At 41.1% G+C, this 23,141-nt stretch overlaps 1 protein-coding gene across 7 annotated transcripts in view; it reads right to left on the bottom strand.

The window, feature by feature from the left end:
* The window catches only part of LOC136435984 (glial fibrillary acidic protein-like), a 37,914-nt gene extending 18,334 nt beyond the window's left edge, over nucleotides 1-19,580 (bottom strand). For 2 of the 7 annotated variants that reach the window (XM_066429707.1, XM_066429714.1), the window contains exons 1-2: nucleotides 19,424-19,580; nucleotides 8,414-8,620 (exon numbers count right to left, since the gene is read on the bottom strand). In XM_066429707.1, the coding sequence (XP_066285804.1) occupies nucleotides 8,414-8,529 (116 nt within the window). In that variant the 5' untranslated portion in view covers nucleotides 8,530-8,620; nucleotides 19,424-19,580. Of the gene's footprint in view, nucleotides 1-2,142; nucleotides 2,902-6,116; nucleotides 6,238-8,413; nucleotides 8,621-19,423 lie in introns of those variants that run through there. The other 5 variants (XM_066429695.1, XM_066429699.1, XM_066429721.1 and 2 more) reach the window with 4 other exon arrangements.
* Between the last annotated feature and the right edge of the window lie 3,561 nt (nucleotides 19,581-23,141).

Below are 23,141 nucleotides of genomic sequence, written 5' to 3'. Positions count from 1 at the left end.
ATAATGAATCGTGCGATTTTGTGGCTTCGGCGATCGGTCTTCTAACACCTGACGGGAATACAGATTACCTGCCAAGAAACAAAGTTGTTTACACCCTCTTTCCACACTACAGGCTGCGACCGCGCTGTGACGACTGAGCGACCGGAGATTCAAAAGACCACTCAATGAATAGATACGTTTTGTGTGTTTTGTTGTCTTTAAAATCATACTTTTACATCTTGCATCAGAATGACTCCAATCATAAAACCAAGGGTCACATGAATACAATATTTGTCTCTGTACGGTCGCTCAGCGATCACCGTCTAGTAGAAAGAGGACCGTATATGGACAGGTATAAAAATGCATGCAACGAATGACTTTCCTCTAGAGTTAACATGACCGTTAGAAAACGTGAATTGGGCTGTATAATGATTTAGATGAGGTACAAAGAAAAAGATGGGGGAAAATACACCCACCAACTATTATCATATGGGCAATGTCATAGATGAGCCTTTATCTGGGGGTTATGGTGCTATCAGACCGGAATGATCTTTATCCATAGGGGTCAGTTATATTGCGTGGGGAATGGAGGTTTACTCAAATTTCCACATGAAAGAAGGATAATCATGTTTCGTCGACTGAGTGATTCATACTTATAGCAATTTCATCCAGTGCAGTACTTGGTTAGTCATCTAGTTTACTGCATTCAAAACTGAATGAAAACGGCAAGCGCCTTTCCAAATGAGAGGATTGAGTTACCGGCCACAAGAGAGTGGGAGAGATGATAAAATTTGCCTTTCCCTCCATAAACACATTAGGCATCGCCCATGGTGGCAGGATTTGACAATACCATATAAGGAAATCAAGCTTAGTGGTACTATGTGTCGTCATGTTTTTTTCAAGGTTATATTTTCGTGTCTGTGTGTCTGTGTGTCTCTGTGTGTCTCTCTGTGTGTGTGTGTGTGTGTATGTGATGTGTGTGTGTTTGTGCTTGTGTACCTGGATGAATCTTTGTGATATTTGGTAGGGTAAGCAAAAGGAAGAAACGAATACATTATGGGCCCCTAGCGGCTTTCTACCGTCCTGCAGCTTTGATGTATCCTTCAACCACATTGTAGTCTTTTTCAAAGTACTCTTGTGACCATCTTTAAATGTATCACGTGACAAAATGGGGTGCTGTTTTATGTTACTCGGTGGGTGAACCGTTAAGTGAACTTTAGTTGTATCCCCTCTTGGGGGGCATTAGCTCAGCCTCCAGCGGTTTCTACGCCTGGTGTTTCAAGCTGTGATGCACCCAGGTTAAGACTCAGTTTATTACTCGGCGCTAATACAGTCGACGTGATGGTATAAATCATACGTACATACGTTCCAATCTGGTAAGCCAAACATGTTTCACAATGTTTTCATAATTCAGTTGATATTCTGGTATAATCGGATCTGCTTATATATATCATGTCTTTGAGTGTTACTCGCACTGTGATTATGTAAAGTCTATCATAAAGTATGTTCTTCTAAAAGTCATATGAGCAAAATAATACCAGTTAAGACTCTTTTTGATATCAATTTCAAGCACCCGCTGAATCCGATTCAAAGCAACATCACCAAGATATATCAATGTCCAGATATTCAAATATAGTCGGCAAACGCAAATTACTGTCAGGCCTTGCAGAAATTTGAGTCTTACTCCCGAATGTATTTTTCCATTACCATTACAAATGAAAGAGTGCCACAATCATTCGTCTACCTTTCTGCTCCTTTAGGTTTAAATAAGGAACACTGCAAGATGTTGGCACTGTGACCTGCGGCAATACAGGGTGTTCAATGATAGATAACCGGCTCAAGGCACCACTAGGTATTCATTGTGAAGGGCGAAGGTGTCACACAGTATTACACGGCCGAAAATCGTTCCATTTTATGGTCAGATCGATTAGAATGACGTTACTTCAGGACAAGAATGGAATACGTGTGATGAATAGGGTTGAAAAAAAAGTGACACAATAGTCACTGGAGGCTGTATTGTATTTGTATTTGATACGAATTTACAGCGACTTCTAATCTTGTACGTACGGCATGGATATATACATCATGACTTGCCTAGTATAAGGTTATGATAGAAACAAAGATCCCTACAACAGAAGAGCAAGTTGTTATTGTGTGTGGTACCTGGAGACGGGAGAGGGCGGATCGCAGGGTGGGAGGGGTAGGGAACACGGCACGCGCTGTAGGCGTGCGCGCCTGCCAACTGGGTCTGGATACGGCCCACGCAATCGACGACATGAGGACGTACTCATCTTTCCTTGCTGACCAAAACAGAGCAGTCTGGCGGAAAGTTTGACGGTCATTGTCATTCAAGGACCGTCCGCCGTGGCGCAGAGATCCCTTTGCGGTGCCAGTGGGTGAGGAAATATGGCGGCCCCCTCTACCATAGATGGGAATATTCGCCAACTTCCAGGCTTCTTCAACGTGGATTTCCTCACAGCTGCACACAGGTATTCCGAACTGGCGTTACAACAATCCCAGCAAAGACAAGCACCACGGGAAAGCCATTACATCTTCGAAACCGAACCAGGAGGCTTGCCGGGCAGCGGCAACTCCCATCGTCGCCATGGCAGGTGCAGCGAAAGTACTTACGACCATCAAACAGCTAAATCCAGGGAAACAATCCCTTCACAATCGCGTTAAACACAGCAGTTATCTCCAAGACCTTCACAGCGTCGCCACACGGCGTTCCTCGTCCTCTCCTGTTCCCTCCATGAGCGCATGACGTAGACTGCACGTCCCGCGCCAGGCGGAGCCGCTAAGAAAAATGGCGACGTAATGCAGGGTGCTGACCCGTTCCAGCGGCGCCGGCCTGCCAGCTCCAATAATTCGTCTGCCCGATAAATCCGTTACAATCGATAACGCACGCGACGCACGGGGAATAGACCTGCTGGACCTGCATGATACTGCACGCTGGTACGGGACGGCAATAAAAACAAATATAGTGCGCCCCTCCCCCTTTTTCAGTGAAAGCCAATGCGAACATCTCATGATTATGTACCCCAATCATGACACACATACATACGCATAGAATGTGTCATCACAACCAAAAGCCAGTACGTATTTTGTCAAACATCAGACGGTTCAGGGAAGAATGCCGGATATTGGAAATCGCTTGACAGAAGATATGAAGAGCCTTCACTTGTCCTTGGGGCTGATGTGTTGTTGCAATATGTGTATGAAGGCGAAGGAGAGTATGCGAGGCACGTGAAGACTTTACCAGATCCTATCTTATATGTAAAAAGGTCTTCAACGATCTGCCAATTCGATCACTTATGTTTTATGTCATTTATTGTCCCCAACAACTAGGTTGTCATGCCAGCACGCTTCTACATTTGAATTGAAACCTATGATTTTGGTGGCGTACTAAGAATACGTATTGATTTGGCACCATTGACAATAGAGATAGTGTCCTCTGAATGTGCTGATTGAACAGTCTATCGACACCATCGATGTGGTATTGAATGGTGTATGAAACTCTCTCTCTCTCTCTCTCTCTCTCTCTCTCTCTCTCTATATATATATATATATATATATGCGCATATATGAATATGTGTGTTTTGTTTGTGTATATAGAGCTGCAAAATACGACAGAAAATTTATGACATAAAAATTGATTCCGCCGTACAAGTTCTGATTCTGAACTTCTTGAACTGTTCAAATATATAAATATATCCCGGTTGCAATCTGCCCTAGTAAATGGTTATCACGGGTAGAAGAGCAATGGTCAGAAGAGTAGTGGACATAAACGCTTTGTCAGGAACGGTACGAATAGCACTCACAGGACGGCGTGAAGGCCATAATGTGGAGAAAATATCGTTCTACGGTAGTATAACCTAAGCTGCATGTGACACAGTAGCTTACCACTGATACTGGTGTTGATAACCCAGACAAAGAATGTTATGACTTCTTGTGGGTTTTCTCCAACAAAGAGAAAGCCAAGGTCGACGGAAAACTGATAATCTGATTGTCACACCATGAATTTACGGTTTGGAGGCGTAACACGCTTTCCACCCACGTCGTGTACTTCAGATTACATCTTTTAGTTTTTATGTATTCCTCGATACCCATGTCATCGGGGTTGTACATTACCTTGACATGGGTCTCACGTGCTACAAATGCTGGGCAGTAATTTTGCATCATTATTGTAGTTATATAGCGGATTGAATGATGTTAGAGACCTTAGACAAGACAGTGGGGCCAAGGTAGCGACACGGATCAGCAGGCTATTCATAGATTCATAATTGAATCATCGTCTTTTGCGTCCCGAGCAAATAAGGTGAGGCTGCGATCGCGAACTCACCATAAGGCCCCATATTATACATTCCTGTTTGTGAGGTACTAGGTGCGTTTGGCATGCAATCCAAAACGCTTGACACTCTACACATTTACCATACATATACCTGTACTCTTTAGCACGGTGTCTTTAGGCACGAGTGGATGAGAAAACTAAACTGAAGAAGTTGAGAATGGATAGCCATGATTTTCCGTGGGAAGGCCCTGACTCAAATAAGCTATTCGATTGTGGAACAGATCTGTATTCAGACTCGGGTGCAGGAATTTCTTCAAGGTTTATTTGACGAAACGCTGGTTGCAGTAAGAATTAAGAAAGATCGTTGATTACCACAGTGTTAAAAAGTAAATTTTCGGTTATTTACGGTATTTAAATGTGTTTGCAATATTTATATATAAGGCGTCATCGTAAAATGGTTTTACAGGACAATTTAGACAAATGGTTACTCAAATTTAACTTTGCGACGATATCAAAGGAAATCCTGTCAATCAACGTCTAAAGCCTGCAACCAGAACCTAGCAGCCTGACATCAACGTCACATCAAAACGCAAAAAAAATTGATGAAACTGTGTTGCGTTGATTACATGCTGCGTTACACACCGTGCAGGCATGAGTCAGTATTATGTCGTCGGCAAGGTACAGTATTATTTGCGGAATCAACGTGCTTCTGCGCTGCCGGGGGTTGTTTTCTCTTAACTGTGGGTGCAGGTTTGCGTTTGGTTGCGCTCTTTTGGTGACACCACCACATTTGATATTTCACCTTCGAATTCCCTATGGAACTTGCGACTCATAAGCGAATTTCCGTATCCTCCCAGTATCATCACATCAGCAAGGCTAAGGAAACATCTGGGAGAAGGGAAACGGGTGTGTTTTTGATGGATGCCTGAGCACATACAAAACTTCTAATGGACTTTGAGGCAATCTTATAGCGCGATATCTTTTGAAAATCAGCGGTAACATTGAATTGCGATGCGGTTGTAAATTCCTTTAGCGCCGTGAGGCAGTTCCATCTCATGCGTGGAATTCCGTTTCACATTGAGTGGAGGGAAAAAGACATAAACCCAATTACAGTCACGTCTGCATGGAGCAGTCGTAGGAGGAATGTTAATAAAATTGCCTGGTAAGATGAATGCACGCACGGTGCATACAAATTAACCAGGACCGATCCCCTCCGACAGGTAATCGATACGTAATATCTTCTGAGAAATAATTTGCATATCCTATCGCGTAGGTTGTCTATGACAATGATACGTTAATATGGAAACGCATATTTTCTTACGATTATAACGATTATTATCATTTAAAATTGCACGTGTAGTTTAATGTTGTATGTCCCCAAATGAATTCTTTATTTTCTACGGACTGTTCTTTGAATAAGCCAGTATCGACTTTTCGGCCACAATAGTACAAAGTTAATGAAGCGTGGAGTGTACCCAAAGGAAAACTTGACATGCCATTTGTGTTTGGAAAGGGGGAGGGGGGCACGTCGACAAGCAACTGAAAGTGTCTGACAACAAGATTATTCGTAGACCTTTTAGTCTTTGTTGTGAATTATCTACATTGATATACTAATCATTTCATCAGAACGTTACACATGTTCTCATGCTTGTATGTAGTATTCTTTTGAAACATGCCAAAATACACGGTGTTTTTTGCCAACACCGCGACGTGGAAATATGGAAATTAGATTTCCATATTTTTCCCACGAGCCACAGCTTATAACATCACCGTAACAGCACAGCCAACTGTTTCAGGAATAAATCCATGGCAGCTACTTCAGCTATGATTTAGTAGGCATGCCTACCTGTAAGTTGATTGTCCAGCGTCCACGATAGAGTCTCTGTTGAGCATAAAATGAACAGACGCATTGTCCGTGACTTCCTGGTCCAAAATTGGCAATGAGCTGATTCCAATACACGAGCGATGAAGGACATGGGCGTGGGGACGGCTGTGTTGGTTAGGGTAGCTCAGCCAATGGATTAGTAACATTCACAGAGGGTCAGGCTATTCGGGGGGCAGGAGGGGGACCGAAACAATAAAATCTAACCAGCTTTTTAAAAACATCTGAAGAGATGCAGAAAAAATTAGTGACAGTATGTTGGACATTGGCCTGACTTTTATATCCTATTGATGACACGTATATCCTATGAATATTGCAAAAATAACTACCATTCTTAAAACTGCGTAATGTTTGTCTTCCCTAGTTTTGTGATAATCTATTTGTTCAGCTGACGAAAAGTTAAAGCTCGCGTCGATGTCTCAAGTTCGTGACCTTACACCGTAGAACAAAGCACTGGGCCACATGATTACATGTTGCTACAGCGGCAGGCGTAAATAACCCGGTCCTGGTGAGATTGCCTTCCCAGATTATGTCGGTACCAACCCGTGCGTCATTAACCCCGCGGGAGAAGACTCATGCAGCCCGGCACGGGAGGCATGGGGCGGGATATGGCACAGTTATCCGTATTGGGGCAATAGGAAATGACTTAGGGAGTGTCTTAAATTCAGGAACGCGGATATATTCATGTGATGAGTGTACAGGGTGCAATGGTCAAACCCAAGGGAATTCGCTGCAGACAGAGCGTGATTTGTCGCGGGACAAATATTTTCTGAAAAATCCTACGATCACTGAATATGTTGGAGCGATGTAAATGCATGGCAGTGCCTATCAAATTACCCAAGTGTTAGAAATTATACTCGCAACCTATGCAACATGATATTTTCAGAACAATAGTGTCCTAGAATTGAATAGCAGAAGTTGTCATTTGGTCAATTGGTGTATCTTCTAATTGTTCAGCAATGAAGGTGTTATCATATGGCGAAGTCCCGGTCATGATTCACAGAAATAAGAAAGAAAGAAAGAAAGAAAGGACAGAAGGGTGCATACGATAAGACAATAGTTGTACTGGAAACACTCAAAACAGATGGCAACGGCAAATTGAAAGGCAAGCATTATTACTGCCATTTGGCACGTTCTACATGTAATGTCGTGCCACAACAATGTCTAGAAAAGTAAGTACACCACATGGTCGTAACGCCTGCCCTAGCTTGTCATATATCAACATTTACTCGTGATTTCACATGTTTTATACATCACTTTCGATGCGGCAGTTGAAATCAGTGCGTGCCGTGCGTATGTTATCAAAACAAATCGACAAATTAAAATTGCCTATTAGTACAGGCACGTGAGCTACTGTTGCCGAACAGTGCAGGGTGCTTACAACTTTTAGCTGCACATGACGGATTTCAAAAGCGCATTCTGCATTACTCTTTCAAAGTGTCCTTCAAACATTTTCCACTTCGGGCCCCCTCAAGATTAGTTGGTGATGTTCTGCTATATTTCACTCGCAGCAATCCGTACAATAGCGTGTAATATTTCACAGCAATGACTCTTGTTGAGATAACGTCCCGACGCAATAACTCGTGTCTTACGTGCCTTGGACTCAAGAGCTTTTGCACGAATAACGTCGCCTGGAGAGATTACGCCGTCTTCGCGCCATTTATTAAAGTCACAGTCGGTTTCAGATCACCCACATAACGCATGTCACAGATGGAGAAAACTGACAGGAATATGACAGGAATATGTGTGGATGATCCAAATAGATTTTATCGTCTAAATGCGCAGCTGTTCAAGCTCAGATCCATGTACGAGAGTGGTGCGTTAGGGTGCTCGCGAGACGAACCCGCTAACCATATTCCTTGCACGTGCGGTGCTATTCAAAGTTATTACTTCATCGCACTGTACCTTCATTATTAATTGTTAATGCCCGTGATGTTATGAATGCCAATGTTTTGTGACCAGTCCTTCGCTTAGCGGTAGGAATTCTTTATGGTGGGATTGTGACTTGATGGCGTGTAGACTGTGGTGTTGGATTTGTGTTTTGTACAATCATTGAGGCATGCCACAGGTTGGTATAACATAACAAATATATATCTATATAACGTTATCATATTTATGTCATTCTTGTCACTCAAAATCAACGCCAAGTTAACGACAGAATGCGTGCTACCCAATAAAATGTATAGATCGTTATTGACAAAAAAATCGATATTTTCAAAATTGGAAGTGAAATCTTCGTTACCATGGAAACTGCTACTCACCTGGCCGAGGGAGAACACCTGGGCTGGCGCTTGCTCACGCGATGGCGGAAGAAGCCGCTCTCCTCCCAGAACCGGCGCGCCTTCCTCGTATACGCGGCGACAAATTCTCGTCCCATTTACATCGGTTGGTCGTATCCTCGGCCACAAATCGGGATGTACGTTCACTGTCGCTCAGGGGCATGTCCTTCGTGTCTCAAACGTGATGATCTGTGGGTGCGCAAGACATTTTCTTATTTCTCTTCACTTCCAATTACGGATATGGAGATAAGAATATTTAATCAGTGAATACGGAATGAGGTAGAGCAGTCTCCTTCATACACAAGAGCGTATCATATCATATATATATATACATATATATTATCTACTTCAAATGCCAATTGGTTCATTTTATTAAAAAAGCAAACAAGAAAGTAAAATGAAACGTCCCCTGCGGTTCTAAGCTGCTAGAGGGCCCAAACTTATGTCACTTCTTCCCGACCACAAGAGGTATATACCAATTAAAAATCGTGACCATAGTTTGTCCAGAACACCGTAGATATCAAAACCAGAAGTTCCGCTGCAGTACCAAAGAAAGTCGCTGGGGGTGGTCATTTCAAAGAGCAAAACAACCCGCCCTGGCATTCTCGAGGTATCGTGAATACAGACAGACAGACAGACAGGCAGACAGACAGACAGACAGACAGACAGACAGACAGACAGACAGACAGACAGACAGACACACGCTCTCTCTCTCTCTCTCTCTCTCTCTCTCTCTCTCTCTCACACACACACACACACACACACATACACACGCGCGCGTGCACAAACACACGCACACACACACACACACTCACACATACACACACACACACACACGAACGCTGACAAACAGGCATTTCCACAGAGATAAAACATTGAAGATTCTTGACATGTCTTGGTACTGTTATAGTAACCTGTGTGGTATTCTCTGTCCCATGCATTACGCATGCCCTGCCTGTAGTCCCTGATCAAGATAGCGGGGTTCGGTATGGAGGGAAGCACGTCTGAGCTGCGGATTACTTCATTAGAAGGCGAGAAATGTTTTCTCCGACAGGCAAGCACAGAAAAGTCGGGCACGGGTCATCTCAAACACTTAACCAACTGTAGAACCTACAACTGTTGTTATTCATCCACCCGCATCGTAACAAGGAGATCCGGCGTTTATTCCTGACACTACGTGGTTAAGCTGTTGAGAAATGAGCTTGGCAGTGAGGTCAAGTTTCTACACAAACAGCGACATACCTTTGAGAAGATTTACATAGCGAGGTTTTTCGGAAATCCTGGAAATAAACTTCGTATCTTACCTTTGCCTTTATCTTGTTAACTCTCTTTTTCTTTTCAAGTCGGATATTGTAGCCACATTTACTCGAACATGCCGTACAGAAAATGCATGAGTATACTTCCTATGCTGTATTCAAAACTACTACCCGCTGTGGAGCATTAGGATATACTTTTTGGTACCAAAACCGGAAACATAAACCTTCCACCATATCTGCTCACATTTCCACCATCATAAAAAGGAAAGAAGAAGCCGAATTCACATAGTAGATTATGATATACTACATGTAGTATAAACGATATACAATTGTAAGCTCTTCTTTTTATGTCCTTATTTAACTCAATGTTGTAAATATGCTCTATAAATGTCCCCTGCCATATTCATCATATTTCAGCGGGTACACCCTCCTCTTGTACCGTAGACCCATTGTTGTTGGACGTGACCTGAATGGACTTTCCGCAAACATGGCCGTGGGATAATGAGTGGAGCTATACACATGATACCGCTACATCCATCTAAAGCCGGAGGTAACAATAATTGCCACATGTATAATACAAGTAAGTCTCCCGGTGCCGTTATTATAGCTTTATAGCTTTTACCAGGCCTAGGGTCGTGACAGCCTGCAAATGATAGTTTTTTTTTTCTGCCATAGGCTGAGATACAGATACATAAACATATATGGAAGCTTTACATAACCTTGGAATTTTGCAACGTGAGGACAACAACGAGCCTTCTGCACTGTGATTGATATGCAAGACGCTTGCTGTGGACAGAACATACAATTTAAACAGGACCGATTTTCGGGTACCAAAGAAATGCAAAGATATCGTGAATCATTTTAGATGGCTTATGTATTATATATATATAGTGATCACGATTGTAAGAAACCGAAGCATTGAAGCAACTCTGCATAACATCATCATCAAGTTTTTCTCTACTTGACCGTCATTCAAATGTAGTTTACAAATTAATTAAAGGTCATATGTGATGGTCGGGAACTAACGTTGTCCTCGAGTAAACCATTTATGGCGATATATCACCCTACCCGTAGTTGGTTATGTAATTCGCCCATGCCCCCCCCCCCTCCCTAGACAAATGAGATACGATGGCCTTGTAGTTGTTACCATGGCCATGACGGTCTGCAAATGATCTATCGTAGAGTAAAACTCATAACAACCAAGTACCGTAGGCGCATCTTCATTAGATAGCTTAAAACAGTGATTGACGCTAGATGTGCTAAGGTTAGTTGTGACAAGTCGGTCAGAGTGATATAACATTTTTTATCGATTATAATTAATTTTGATTAGTGTAGTAGATGAGGAGGGCCTAGTATAAGCTATAGACGTTTTTCCCTTCTCCTGCACCTGTTTTTATCCATTGTTCATCGTGTCTATGTGTGTTATGTATTTTCTTGTTGTGCAAATAAATAAATAAACAAACAAACAAACAAATAACAAGCGGCACGCCGCGTGCCTGCTTAGTTAGTATGTTATACTGAAATGCGGTTATACTGGCCATACAGATACAGAAATGATAGGTTTCTCTGCCTCCGGCTAGATTACGCTATTTGCAATCATTATTCGAATGTAGTTAACATTTCAAACATTTCTACATAAACATATATTGCCTGCAACGAAAAAGGAACTGACTATGTCCTCGGAGAGACCGATACCCTTTACCAAAATATATCACCAAGCCCACTGTTGGGTTATGTAATTCGGCTCCGTACCCTCTCGAGACATAATAAGATAGAAGTCAATGTAATTGTGTCTTAAATCATTTACCAATCCTTCCTCACAGAGGGTGTGTCAGGGTGCCCTGGGAAATATAGGTCACCCTGATGAATGTCCTTATATGGAAGAGACGGCAGACGACAGGGGGCTCTGTGTGAAAATTGACTGTGTCACTTTTTATGTTGGTAAGTAATGAAACAGGGTGGAGGCGTGGTTTCTATTTTATTAATCTATTTATTGGTTTGGCTGTTCTGCACACACAGCCAGGGTTGCCAAACTAGCCTGTGGCTAGCCCTGCTGACAAAGACAAGACGTTACAATGGAATTTTGACATGGACAACATGACGTGCTATAACAATATTCCAAGTACATGTACATAAAAGCGGGAATTCTATAGGCAGTGATTTAAGCTAGTACACCTTTCTACAGCACGTATCGGCTTATTCTTTTTGTGATTTTCTACAAGAACTGAAAGCGCAGCTGTTTTTTTAGATGTTCTGGAGGAAATGTCATAGATCAGATTCAAATTGTTTTCTCACATTGGGATAATGAGTCTGCTCCGCAAAGGCATTGTAGTAAACCATGGACCAAGGGTACTCATGACTGCATAGTCTGGAGCATCCGCAGACGAAATGTAATCAGGTTTATAATTATAGTGTCAGGATGAATTTTTGATCCTGATTGTTAGGAAATCCCTGTTGAATAACCAGTGAAAACCGCCAGAGGACGCACCTGGTCTTTCAGCTGCTCTAGCATAATATGGTAAATGTCATATAACCTCCAAGCAGATCTTCCAGTGGCAAAATCCTTATGATGGCCTAGACATCAGAAAGGTACAATGCCCCGTGGAACGGGAAGCTAGAGATACGTTACTATGCTGCCTGTATACATCTGCTTGGAGATTAGATGTTCAGTATATTGGGAGGGGTTTTGAAATGCATCTTTCTCATAGAAGTAACATATATTTACTTTCATCATGACACAATCTTCGAAACTAAAGTAGGTTGACCAAAGCACGGCATGCCTCAGATACAGTTATCTTCCATTCTGTAGCTGTAGTGCATTTCGTTTGTCAGCACTTCAGTCTATCGGGATCCCATCATTATTCCGTGCGTGCGTGTCTCCTGTAAATGCCGGTCTGCCATTGACCTCGCTCTCATCATAACGTTACCGATCTAATAGGAAACAGCGATGTACTACATCATAAAGAGAAGAGGCAAAGCAGAAGTGAAATCGGCGATAAATCTCCGTTGTGCGTCGGAGGAATACACATTTAACATCGGTGTGTAAGACGTGCATTACGTGCCTTACTTTAGTCAGCATGTAGGGACTGATGTTTAGAACAATCCTCTTCAATCTGATCATGATATCAGAAAACTTAGAATATCAGAAAAACTAAAAATTTGAAAGTTAGGTGTACCTTTGCACACTAGTATACAGTGTATTTCAGTACCAGAAAAAAATAGCTACATGAATAGAAGTTGGGTTCATTGCAAATTTTGAAAGCTTGAAGCTGTGTGTTAGGAGGTTTTGCTCATATTCTACTTCATCTTATGCTGTGCACCCAAAATTGTCTCTGTTCCAGAAAAGGACTTTTGATCCCTGCAAAGGCAGTTCCTTGGTAAGCATTGTCCAAGATCTCTTCTGAGCCCACTGTTTGGTATCTGTAATTCTGTCAGATATTATTGGCAATTGTTCCACCTGTCGATATTTACCCACCCACAATAACGGATGGTTTAGCCCCATGGTAACGGCTTTCCACGGCGTTAAATAAATGATGACTTTGAATGATGTCAGACTTAAATTTCAGGCCGTAAAGAGAAACATTCAGTGTTTTTATGAGGACTCAAGGTTCTCTCTACCAATACACAATAAGGTTTAGGATAGCGCAAGGTTTTATATCGATTTCATTTGAAGGACCACAGGATCCGGAAGGGTTTGCTATACATTCTAACATTTTCAACTTAACAGCCATTTTGATTTACCTGTGATTTAATGCCTTAAACTCTGATGTAGCTCTAAACGGCAGATATATAATAGTATCTGGATAGAGTTATTAGATATCATTTTACCAATAAATTTTCAAAGAGCATCAGCTTACCTTTCATGGTGTAAACGGATACAGGTGAACGGTGTTTTATGATTCAAGGGTGCCACAGGTGAAGCATACGTAAGAAACACTGTCGGCTGATGTTGGTGCAATTTAGACTCAAAGCACTAAACTTTAATACATAGGAACAAGGCTGAACCTGTACATTTATCTACGTTATAAATCTTAACGAAAACGGATCAATGGATCTTTATTTGAATGTAAATTGATATCATATTTCATCCTGCCAATGCAATTTCTAGCAGTGGTGCAGAAGTGAGGTTTTATACCCCCAAGTGCTCAGTCGAACAGTTCCGGTATACGGCTTTTAACGTTTGTCCCGATACAGTCATAAAGACGCTCTGACTTTCCAACACTTTTAAGCGGTTTTCCATACCCAAAAGGCCTACCAATGTTTTCCCTTCAAGGCTGCGTAATACCAACCAGCAATGAATCTTACATGACACATGTACATATTTGACTGGAAATCTAAGTTTGTATGGGTTACTTCCTTTCCATAAGACAGCACATTTCAAGCAATCTGTGAATATTTGTGACCCCTCCCCACAAAAAAGGCGACACATTTTTGTTCAACGAGAAACCGGTGATTACATAAGATTTGGTGGCTGACAAGCACCTTTCATTGGTCGGTCAACCAGGGAGAGGTTTGATTTCATATGATAAGATACTCAGCACCAAGGATTTGTGGGCCAATCAAATCGCTGGAAAGTAGATTTGGTGGCCAATCAGCACCAAGGAGAAGTCTGCCATGGAATACAATAGCTGGAAAGGACAATTTGATGGTCAATCAGCACCAAGGACTGGTCGGCCAATCAATTCGCATGGAGAGAAGATTTGATAGACAATCAGCATGATTCGTCGACAGCCAATCAGCATGAGTGCACGACAATTATAACACAGAGAATCATTTTTTGTGTCAATATTTTGAAAACAATCAAATGTTGATAACCGTAGAACATTGATACATGGGGCAGTCCCTTTTACATCCGGTCGCTAGGGGGCAGTGCCGGGTGACGTCATTGGTAGACATTAATCGATAACCGATGTTCATAGCCGGTTGGCACCGGTCCAGACTAGGTAACCGAAGTGTCAGAAACCAACATAGTTTGTGGGCTAAGTTTGGCATTCCTCGTTACAAACGTCGAGCTGGGCACTCTATTCAATCACAAGTTAAAGATACATAAAGAAAGCAGCGACGTATTCATTATTCATTTCATGAAAGCATCTTCTACAAAAGCGGGATGAAAAGTGCTAACACCTCAATTTTACATTTCATCCATTCTTTATTTAGCAAGACAACCGCATATCGCCAAACTGGCGTTTTCCAATGGGCTACGAACAATTCAACAAAACTTATAATTATGAAACTGAAGCATAACAGAGTAGTAGAAATAACGTAGCTTCTATAATGCAGTAAAATAAATCACAGTAACATAACATTATTCAAAAGCATGAACAGGGAAAGTACATGTTTCACCAATGTGTCGTTTGCAATTAATGGCAGTATGTAACTAGTTCAAGGAAGTATCATATGCTGTTTCCCAACCTATAGGTGTATATACGCTGACATGGCTCTAAGTGTATGAAACAATTACTATCCATTACTATAGTGATAAAAGCGCATCATACTATAATTATTGCAATTTACACTTTGATCAACGGTATTCAAAGGTAAGTACGTATTTGTTTACGTTACAATGACTCTCTTAATGTTTCTTTATGTTATTCTAAAAATTCAGTCATATGCGATCATTCAGAATTTGGAGCACACTTAGATAAATTAAGCCACTTAATGCATTATCTGCAACACGCGTTGATCGAGTCGTGTGTTATAATAGACTTAATAGTACACGTACTTATGATTAATCCATCGAATTTTCGTTTCGCATCAAATAATGCTATTAGCAAGCACAACTGTTCTCTGCGTAGAGTGCTGTCATAAATATCCCACCAAACACTGCTGAGTGCGGTATATTGGGTGGTTTATAAACCATTATATAAACCGTAGACATATGAAAAAGCAGTTCCGGTGGTCTCTAGACCATGACTACCGGCACCCCTCCGTCTGGAGGTGAAGTTTTATCGATCAGATGCCGGTACATTGTGGATTCCAGATGTGTCGCTTCAAACGTAATCAATTTCTTCTTTTGTTGCCCGGTGACAAGGCACGCAAGCACCGATCTAGGGGCCAGAAAACCTTTATAGAACTCAAAGCAGTGCACGTACACCTAGCTAGCCTTTAGGGTCGCGTTCATCGGAAAATAACTATACTTTTATATCATAAAAATATATATCTGAGTGCAATGCCGCTTTAGCAGCAATACGTGCTTTCGTTTTTTCTCAAACACTTTCCATTACGTTACATTGTTCACTGTCGTTATCCGATAGACTGAAAATACTGTACTGTACCCAGGCCAGGTTCAATACGCCTACACTTTTGATCGACGAAACCTTGGCACCTTTCAGAGGGGAAGCGGCACAAGGCGTTAACGGTATATGTATCTGACATCGGAATCTGACCAATTTTGATTTAGCTTTGAGCTAAATAAAGTACCAATGTACCTCCAAGTTAACAATTGTGATTTAGCTTTACATACATACATAGATACATGGTTATACTCAGCGAGTTGAAGCGTATACAAAGTTCTGCTTCCAGGATTCTCGGTAATACATCATTATAAACTATATCATATCTCATTCAGCTTTGAGCTAATAAAATCTGCCTCCAACATACTAGTAGCAAAGCGTTCATGTCATCATTTCTCAAAATCTAAAGGCAAAGGTTTACAAACATATGTAGATATGACGAGGTATGATTTTCAAAAGGTATTCCAAAAAGTTTGGAAGACATAATTGTCGGTGGGTATCAAGCGCTCATGTGGGCTTATCTCAACAGACCTGTCTCATTGTTTGTCACCTTTTAAATGTTGACTTTCATTTGCCTAATTTGGTGGCAAGTACCTCGACCAGAACTCAATTTGCGTACCCCCTACCGTGATATAATTCAATTTCCCCGGTCATAATTACCAATAGACATCCATGATTAACTCCAATCGGCATCATAAACATTGGAAGGACATCACTTATGCGCTAAGTATCATATAAAGGTCATCATCTGCTAGAATTACGCTCAGATATGACTATAAAATTTTGACAGCCTCTGATGCTTGGGGATTAGGTGTGGTGAGCCTTGGCCAGTTTTTTTGCCAATGAGCCTTTTCTCATATGATACATAGTTCATGTGCATGGTAAATATTAGTATGCATCTTTTGACACATGTGCATGTAACGTTACATTTCAGAAGGAAAGAAATAACAATCTGTCCGTGATGACAGTTTTAGATTTTATGATTTTTGCATTGAAAATAAAGTACAGCACAGCAAACAGTAACCTACTAAGTGAGTTAAACAAAAAAACCTGACATAAAAGCTCCTGATCTGATTTGCCGCCTGCCGCCGTACCTTGTCATGAGTAAAATCTGTAATCTATCTACTTCTAAGTTAGGCAATTTCCCTTATCTTCTGATAGGATAAAGCAAGCCGCAAAAGCACTGAGCATCTTGAAAAGGTTTTATCTGACAACTACTTTTGCTTTCCTCACTGATCTACGACGCCACTCAAAATGACGGCAATAATACCAGATTGCTTTCGCCTGAGAAAGGGCCAAGCACACAGAGTCCCGTTTGATCAATGCTGGTGGGTTTCAAGGCGGCTTGAGCTTTGCATGCTTTTCCTTGGAAGATCAATAAAGCACACTTGAGACTGGACGTGCCTGACTTGTACCATACACAGTTCACGCCTCTTAGGAATGTTTTACCTTCAACTTTCCGGAGTGACCTTTTTCAAGGTAACGAAATATAGCGGTCAACCGTTATATAAGAGACACTACCGTCTTCGGTGAATAAAAAAATCAAATGTGCCTCCATAGAAATAGTAGGTAATAGACCCAGAAATCATGCGATTTTATTTAAACCAAACCAACTATCCAGAGAAATGCAAATACCAACGACCATAGCAGGACAAAAGATACAAAAAACGGACGTTCTGCTGCAGTACCAAGATCACACCCCAGGGGGTCCAAAAGCGACATTGACCTTCATCTCCCCAACACCTACCCACATACCAAATATCATAACAATGCATCTAGACGTTCTAAAATTATGCTGACCACAAATATCCGGAAACACCAACAGACAAACACACACGCAAACACGCAAACAGACAGGCCAAAAACAATACCTCCATTTTTCATGGAGGTAATAAAGAGGAATGGTCCGCGATACGTATACTTTGAAAAAAACTTGTTCCGTGAACTTGACCTGCCCAAATCATGCTACAACTACAAAGAGATCAGATGCTTCATTGAGTTGAGATTGGCCATAAATCTGTCAGCTATTCTTGCTCACAGATCAAGAGTTGTGACCCTGTCTTTTGAATCAAATTTCCCTAAGGCATCGTTACAACGCCTTGTTACAAGTCGTAACGGCTGCACGAGACCTAAGCTAAGAACATGTCACAATGTCGTTTGTAGTTGGTACAACAAGTACCCCTCCTGCCTAGAGGTCATTCCATGTTCTATTTCCGACATCAACAGATCATAATGTAGCCGGACGACGTACGGTATTTGTATTTGTCATCTTTGATTTTGGGTCATATATTTCATGTTTCCATACCAACGGGATAGCAATCAGTATAAACAGAGCTGTACATGATTCGTCCACAGATAGTACAACGGCGGTTACGTATCTACATAGATATAGCCGGTAAAGCCACCTTTCGGCGTAACGCATCAGCTACGTATGCGCATAGTGTACTGACATTTGAACTTGATGCAACAAACCACATGTAGTTTTCATCTCCAATGATTTCTTACGTTAAACACGTGTCAAACGTGGGCGTAGGTAGAAATCAAGATAGCTCAAAGAGAGTTTTTCTGGGGTCAGGATCATGCTATTTTCGTCTTGGACAAGAAAGTGATTGAGGCGGTGAAGCAAAGCTAACTTATTCCTGTAACCATCGATTTAGATAAAACGGCTTCACGGGTGTTTATGGCCCTAATTACGTACAGAGCTCGGATGATTTCAAGGGCTGAATCAGTTAACTAGTACGCAAGTAAAATTTCAAAATGTCCTGTTACCCATCCTATAGTTTTGCATATATAGAACAGTCTTTCGGACAAACTGAAACACTAATGATGTTGCAGGTGTGCCGGCGGCGTACTCAGAAAGGTCGATATCGTTTTAACGCCCCACACAATCGTCAGCGATTTTGAAAATGTCAACCATGCCGGGTAGCATTTGATCGTTTAAAGTCAGAAAGCACTAGCTGTTACAGCTATTGTCGCCATTGGCGTTCCCAAATTCCCTTAATTTTCGAAGATGAAGCATTGGTTTAGGGGAAATGCCCGATAGCCGCTGTGATTTCGTTTCAGTTGGCAGCTTGTCGATACGTCCATTTTTTACCAAAGGAACCCGGACGCTTTTGATCTATACCGGCGCACGGCCACGTACATTTGCACGTCTGCCAGCCAGCCCAAAGTCAGCGCGCTTAATCAGAATACCAGACAGTCTACGGGCGACCAGGTAGACTTGAAAGCGCACGGCAACAGCTCGCACACCTTCACTATCATTTCACCATCTATAAGCAGTGATGAAGATGATTATCTGCTTACATAGCCACTTTGTATTGACCTAAAATTGGAGGTGAACCAAATTCTGGATGATAACACTCGATTTGGACGCCCTGTCAGCCATTATCATACACTCCTTGTGACATCAGACGACATCATAGACAGGCGCCGGTCTGAAAAAAATCTTCCACCCTTCACAGCTTATTCAGAATATAGATGAGCCGGAGAGAAAATGAACTTACCCGCTAGTCTATCAGGGACTGGTACGGTGTAGTGCCGCCAGCTCGCGATGCTGGGTGAGAAGGTTGTCAGAAGCGACCATGGCGGTCCCGGCCCACCTCCCTGCTACCATATCGCAGCCGTCTTCAGTTCTGGCGGGCGGTAAAACCTGCATCACCTGATCCGGCAGCCTCCACCGCCGGACCCATTGGAGCTGATCGATCACCCTAGCCTGCTGAGATTCAGCCCAAAGGGGACCGACTCAAAATCCTTACACATGCAGCAAGGGAAACATGTTTCTTACTTTAGACCTGCTTCGTTTTGTTTACATCCATATCTATTTGTCTGAATATTTTAGCATTGTCCGTGGCATATACATGTGACCAGGTCGTCGTCAATCACACTTTGATTATGTTCGGACCGAATTGCCATTTGTTATTCGAATGTAGCGAATCCATCAAAAATTGTAACGGCTATGCTGAGGTAAGCATTATGGTAGTATATTAGCTATTTTGTTCCACTGTAGATTTTGCCTGTCCCATCTCAGGGATAACTAGAAACTATCTTGCAATGGTATGTTAACATTGAATACTGCAAATACAATAAAACCCCGTCATTCCTGTGGATGTACCTTGCGTGATTGCAAAAATAATGAAAGCTTTTCTTTACAGCGAAATGATGCATGTCTTTCTTCGTGACTGGTTGGTTTCGTATCTTTAAAAGGGGGATGTTGTTTTTAGAATTATTGGCCTGGATGGTTATTTTGTCTATTTGCAGTGGTAAGCCCAGTATTCTATCTTTATATATCATTGCAGTTGCAAAATTAGTCAAATTGTTTCTATATATGTACCTGCGTAAGATACTCCAAATCTTCAGTGAAACAAAATAGCTAATATACTAACTGAACATAATGCTGACCTCAATATAATCCTAACAATTTTTGAGTGGATGCGCTACGTATTTGAAATGGCAATTCGGTCCATTGTCCATGAACGCGTGATTGACGATGGCCTTGTAATACCTGGTAACAGATAAATGCCAAGGCTAAATGTCTGACAAGGATTTTAGTACATGTAGCTCCATTTTCAGTTGGTGACTTCATCGTATAGGTCATTATACAAGGTGAATTATTTATTCATTTATTATAGCTATTAGCAACGTTGCTTTCATCGGATCACTTGCTTGCCTTTGCCAGCCTCACACATATGACAGTAGAAATATGATACGGTGACCAACATGAAATAAACAGGCCAATATGGGTTATGAAAAATACAGGAAACAAAAAATAAGGCCATCATCAACCGTATGATCAGACTTACAGTTGAATTGATCGTTATTCATAGTTGTTAATACAAGAAATTGTTAAATCGATGACTAAGTAAGCGTATCTATCAGTGTACATTACGTTTTCTGCCCAATTGTATGTTTGATCTGAGTATATCATAACTGTCGACATATTCATCTGAGTATATCATAACTGTCGACTGTAAATCTTGGAAGACGATGAACGCGCTTGAAAGACCATTGCACAAGGAATATTCCCTTCCGTATGTACTGGTCTTTGTATCAAAGAAAGTCCTCAATATTGCCGGATTTGGTTCACATTCCATTCATCAACCACTATTATAAATATCTTGGAAGACGATAAACGCTTGAAAAACTATAGCACAAAGAATATTCCCTTCCGTATGCTGCAGTCTATGTTACAAAGAAAGTCCTCCCTGCGGCTGGATCTGGATTCGGTTCACATTCTATTCATCAACCTCTATTCTAAATATCTTGGAAGATGATAAACGCTTGCGGCTTGAAAAACCATTGCAAAAATAATATTCCCTGCCGTATGCTGCAGTCTTTATATCAAAGAGTGTCCTCTCTGTTTCTGGATTCGGTTCTCATTGTATTCATCAACGTGTATTCTTAATCCAACGGCTCATTAAAAATTGATAGCGTCGAATGGTTGGTTTGAGATTTATTCCGCACGGACCATGCCTGTTGATGAATGACTAGATACGGTCTGAGATCAGAAGTCTTTACGATTCCCCGGGTCGGAGAAAACGAAGCATATCCATCAAGAACCAAATGGTGGAGATCCAAGTCCGTAACATCAGTTCCAGTCATACATGTACATTTTTGAATGTATAGTTTGGCATAATTGACGTCGTTTTCAATTTGTTGTAAATAGTATAATCTCCTTGGTATATTCAACACCCACAACAGTCATACAATGTCTGTTTTAATTCGACTGCCATTACACTTTTTAAAGAAATATAAAAACGAAGCAAATCCATCAAGAATACAGAGAAGGCTGATTTTTTTCGGGTTTTGATAATTACTTGCCCATTTTTATTGATTTTCTTGTGGTACATGATTTCTTCCTCCTGCGATGCCGGGAAGTCTAGAAAAAAAATCTAGTTCAACATTTACCCCCGTAGTTTTAAAAGGCTGCATCGAACAAAATTGTGGAGATCCAAGACTAGTCCATAATATAAGTTCCAGTCATACATGTATTTGAATGTATAGTTTGGCATAATTGGCATCATTTTCAAAATATCATTTTTTAAATATTGTATTCAACACCCGCAAGTCATAAAATGTCTGTTAAATCTGACTGTGACTACACTTTTTCTAAAGAAATATAAATAATTTTTCATGTGTTTAGCGCATTTATATGTAAGTCATTGTAGTGTTCATATGGGTTAATGTAACTGAAATAAATAGATGCTTTTCAGTTCATTTCAAAATGGTTTTAATTCATACATCTATATAACCGCACAGAGGAGGAGAATGCCGTAGTGAAATAAATATCTATTTGTTCGAAATTGAAAAATGTACGAAAGAGCTTTGCTCGATAATAAAATGTGTCAGTTCAATTGGCACATTAAGCTCTCGGTTCGATCAAAATAACTTAGATTTAAGAAGAATAAATACCCTACAAAATCATAAGACCTCAACAACACTTAATGAATATATGAGTTATTGTAATCCCAGGTTTATGAAATAGCGGACTAACAAAGAAAGATTTCATTAATTAAAGCAGCTCCAACTACTCTGATGTATGATTTGATTTACATCCAATCAACGTTGACATTTACGGAGGAGAATGTGGTGTGATTTTATCACAAGGAATTTACGGCGTCAACCGCTTCTAATAATATCATGTGAATCACCTGTCATAAAGAACTGTCTGAGAATAAAAACCGTGCTAACAAGGTATGAAAATATTGATGAATTATGATGTCTGAACCTCCACTGAGAGGAACTAATGGATTATGTATCCTTGACTACAAAAACTGGCAGCTCATGCGGCGATTTATAACGTTATCTCCCATGGTAAGGCTTTGGGATTTATCAACACGAGGGGAGGTAGGGTATTTTGTCAAAACGGATTTGCGGCTTGTTACTTTTCTTTGGGAAACCATTGTCGCTTGCAACTAGGGATGATCTTTTCTATTTTTCTTTCACTTCCTCGCTCGAACGACAAATGCATACTGTTGGTGAATAATGCAAGACGACCCTCAGGTTGCCCCTTTCAAAACTGTCGATACAAATGAAGATTCTCAGTTATTTTTCAACAAAATTCAAACATGGACGCTCAGCATTTTCTGTGGCCCCTCCCATAAGGAACCCATGTAGCATACATACGCCATTAGGTGATACAAACCATTGGTAGCACTTAATGTCTCTAAGGACCATCCTAACTCACGCACTGTGCAATGACCTAGTTACATACTGTAAACTCTG

The sequence above is a fragment of the Branchiostoma lanceolatum genome, chromosome 1 (genome assembly GCF_035083965.1).
Source record: "Branchiostoma lanceolatum isolate klBraLanc5 chromosome 1, klBraLanc5.hap2, whole genome shotgun sequence".
Classification (NCBI taxonomy): Eukaryota; Metazoa; Chordata; class Leptocardii; order Amphioxiformes; family Branchiostomatidae; genus Branchiostoma; species Branchiostoma lanceolatum.
This window is presented reverse-complemented; position numbering and strand designations above follow the sequence as displayed.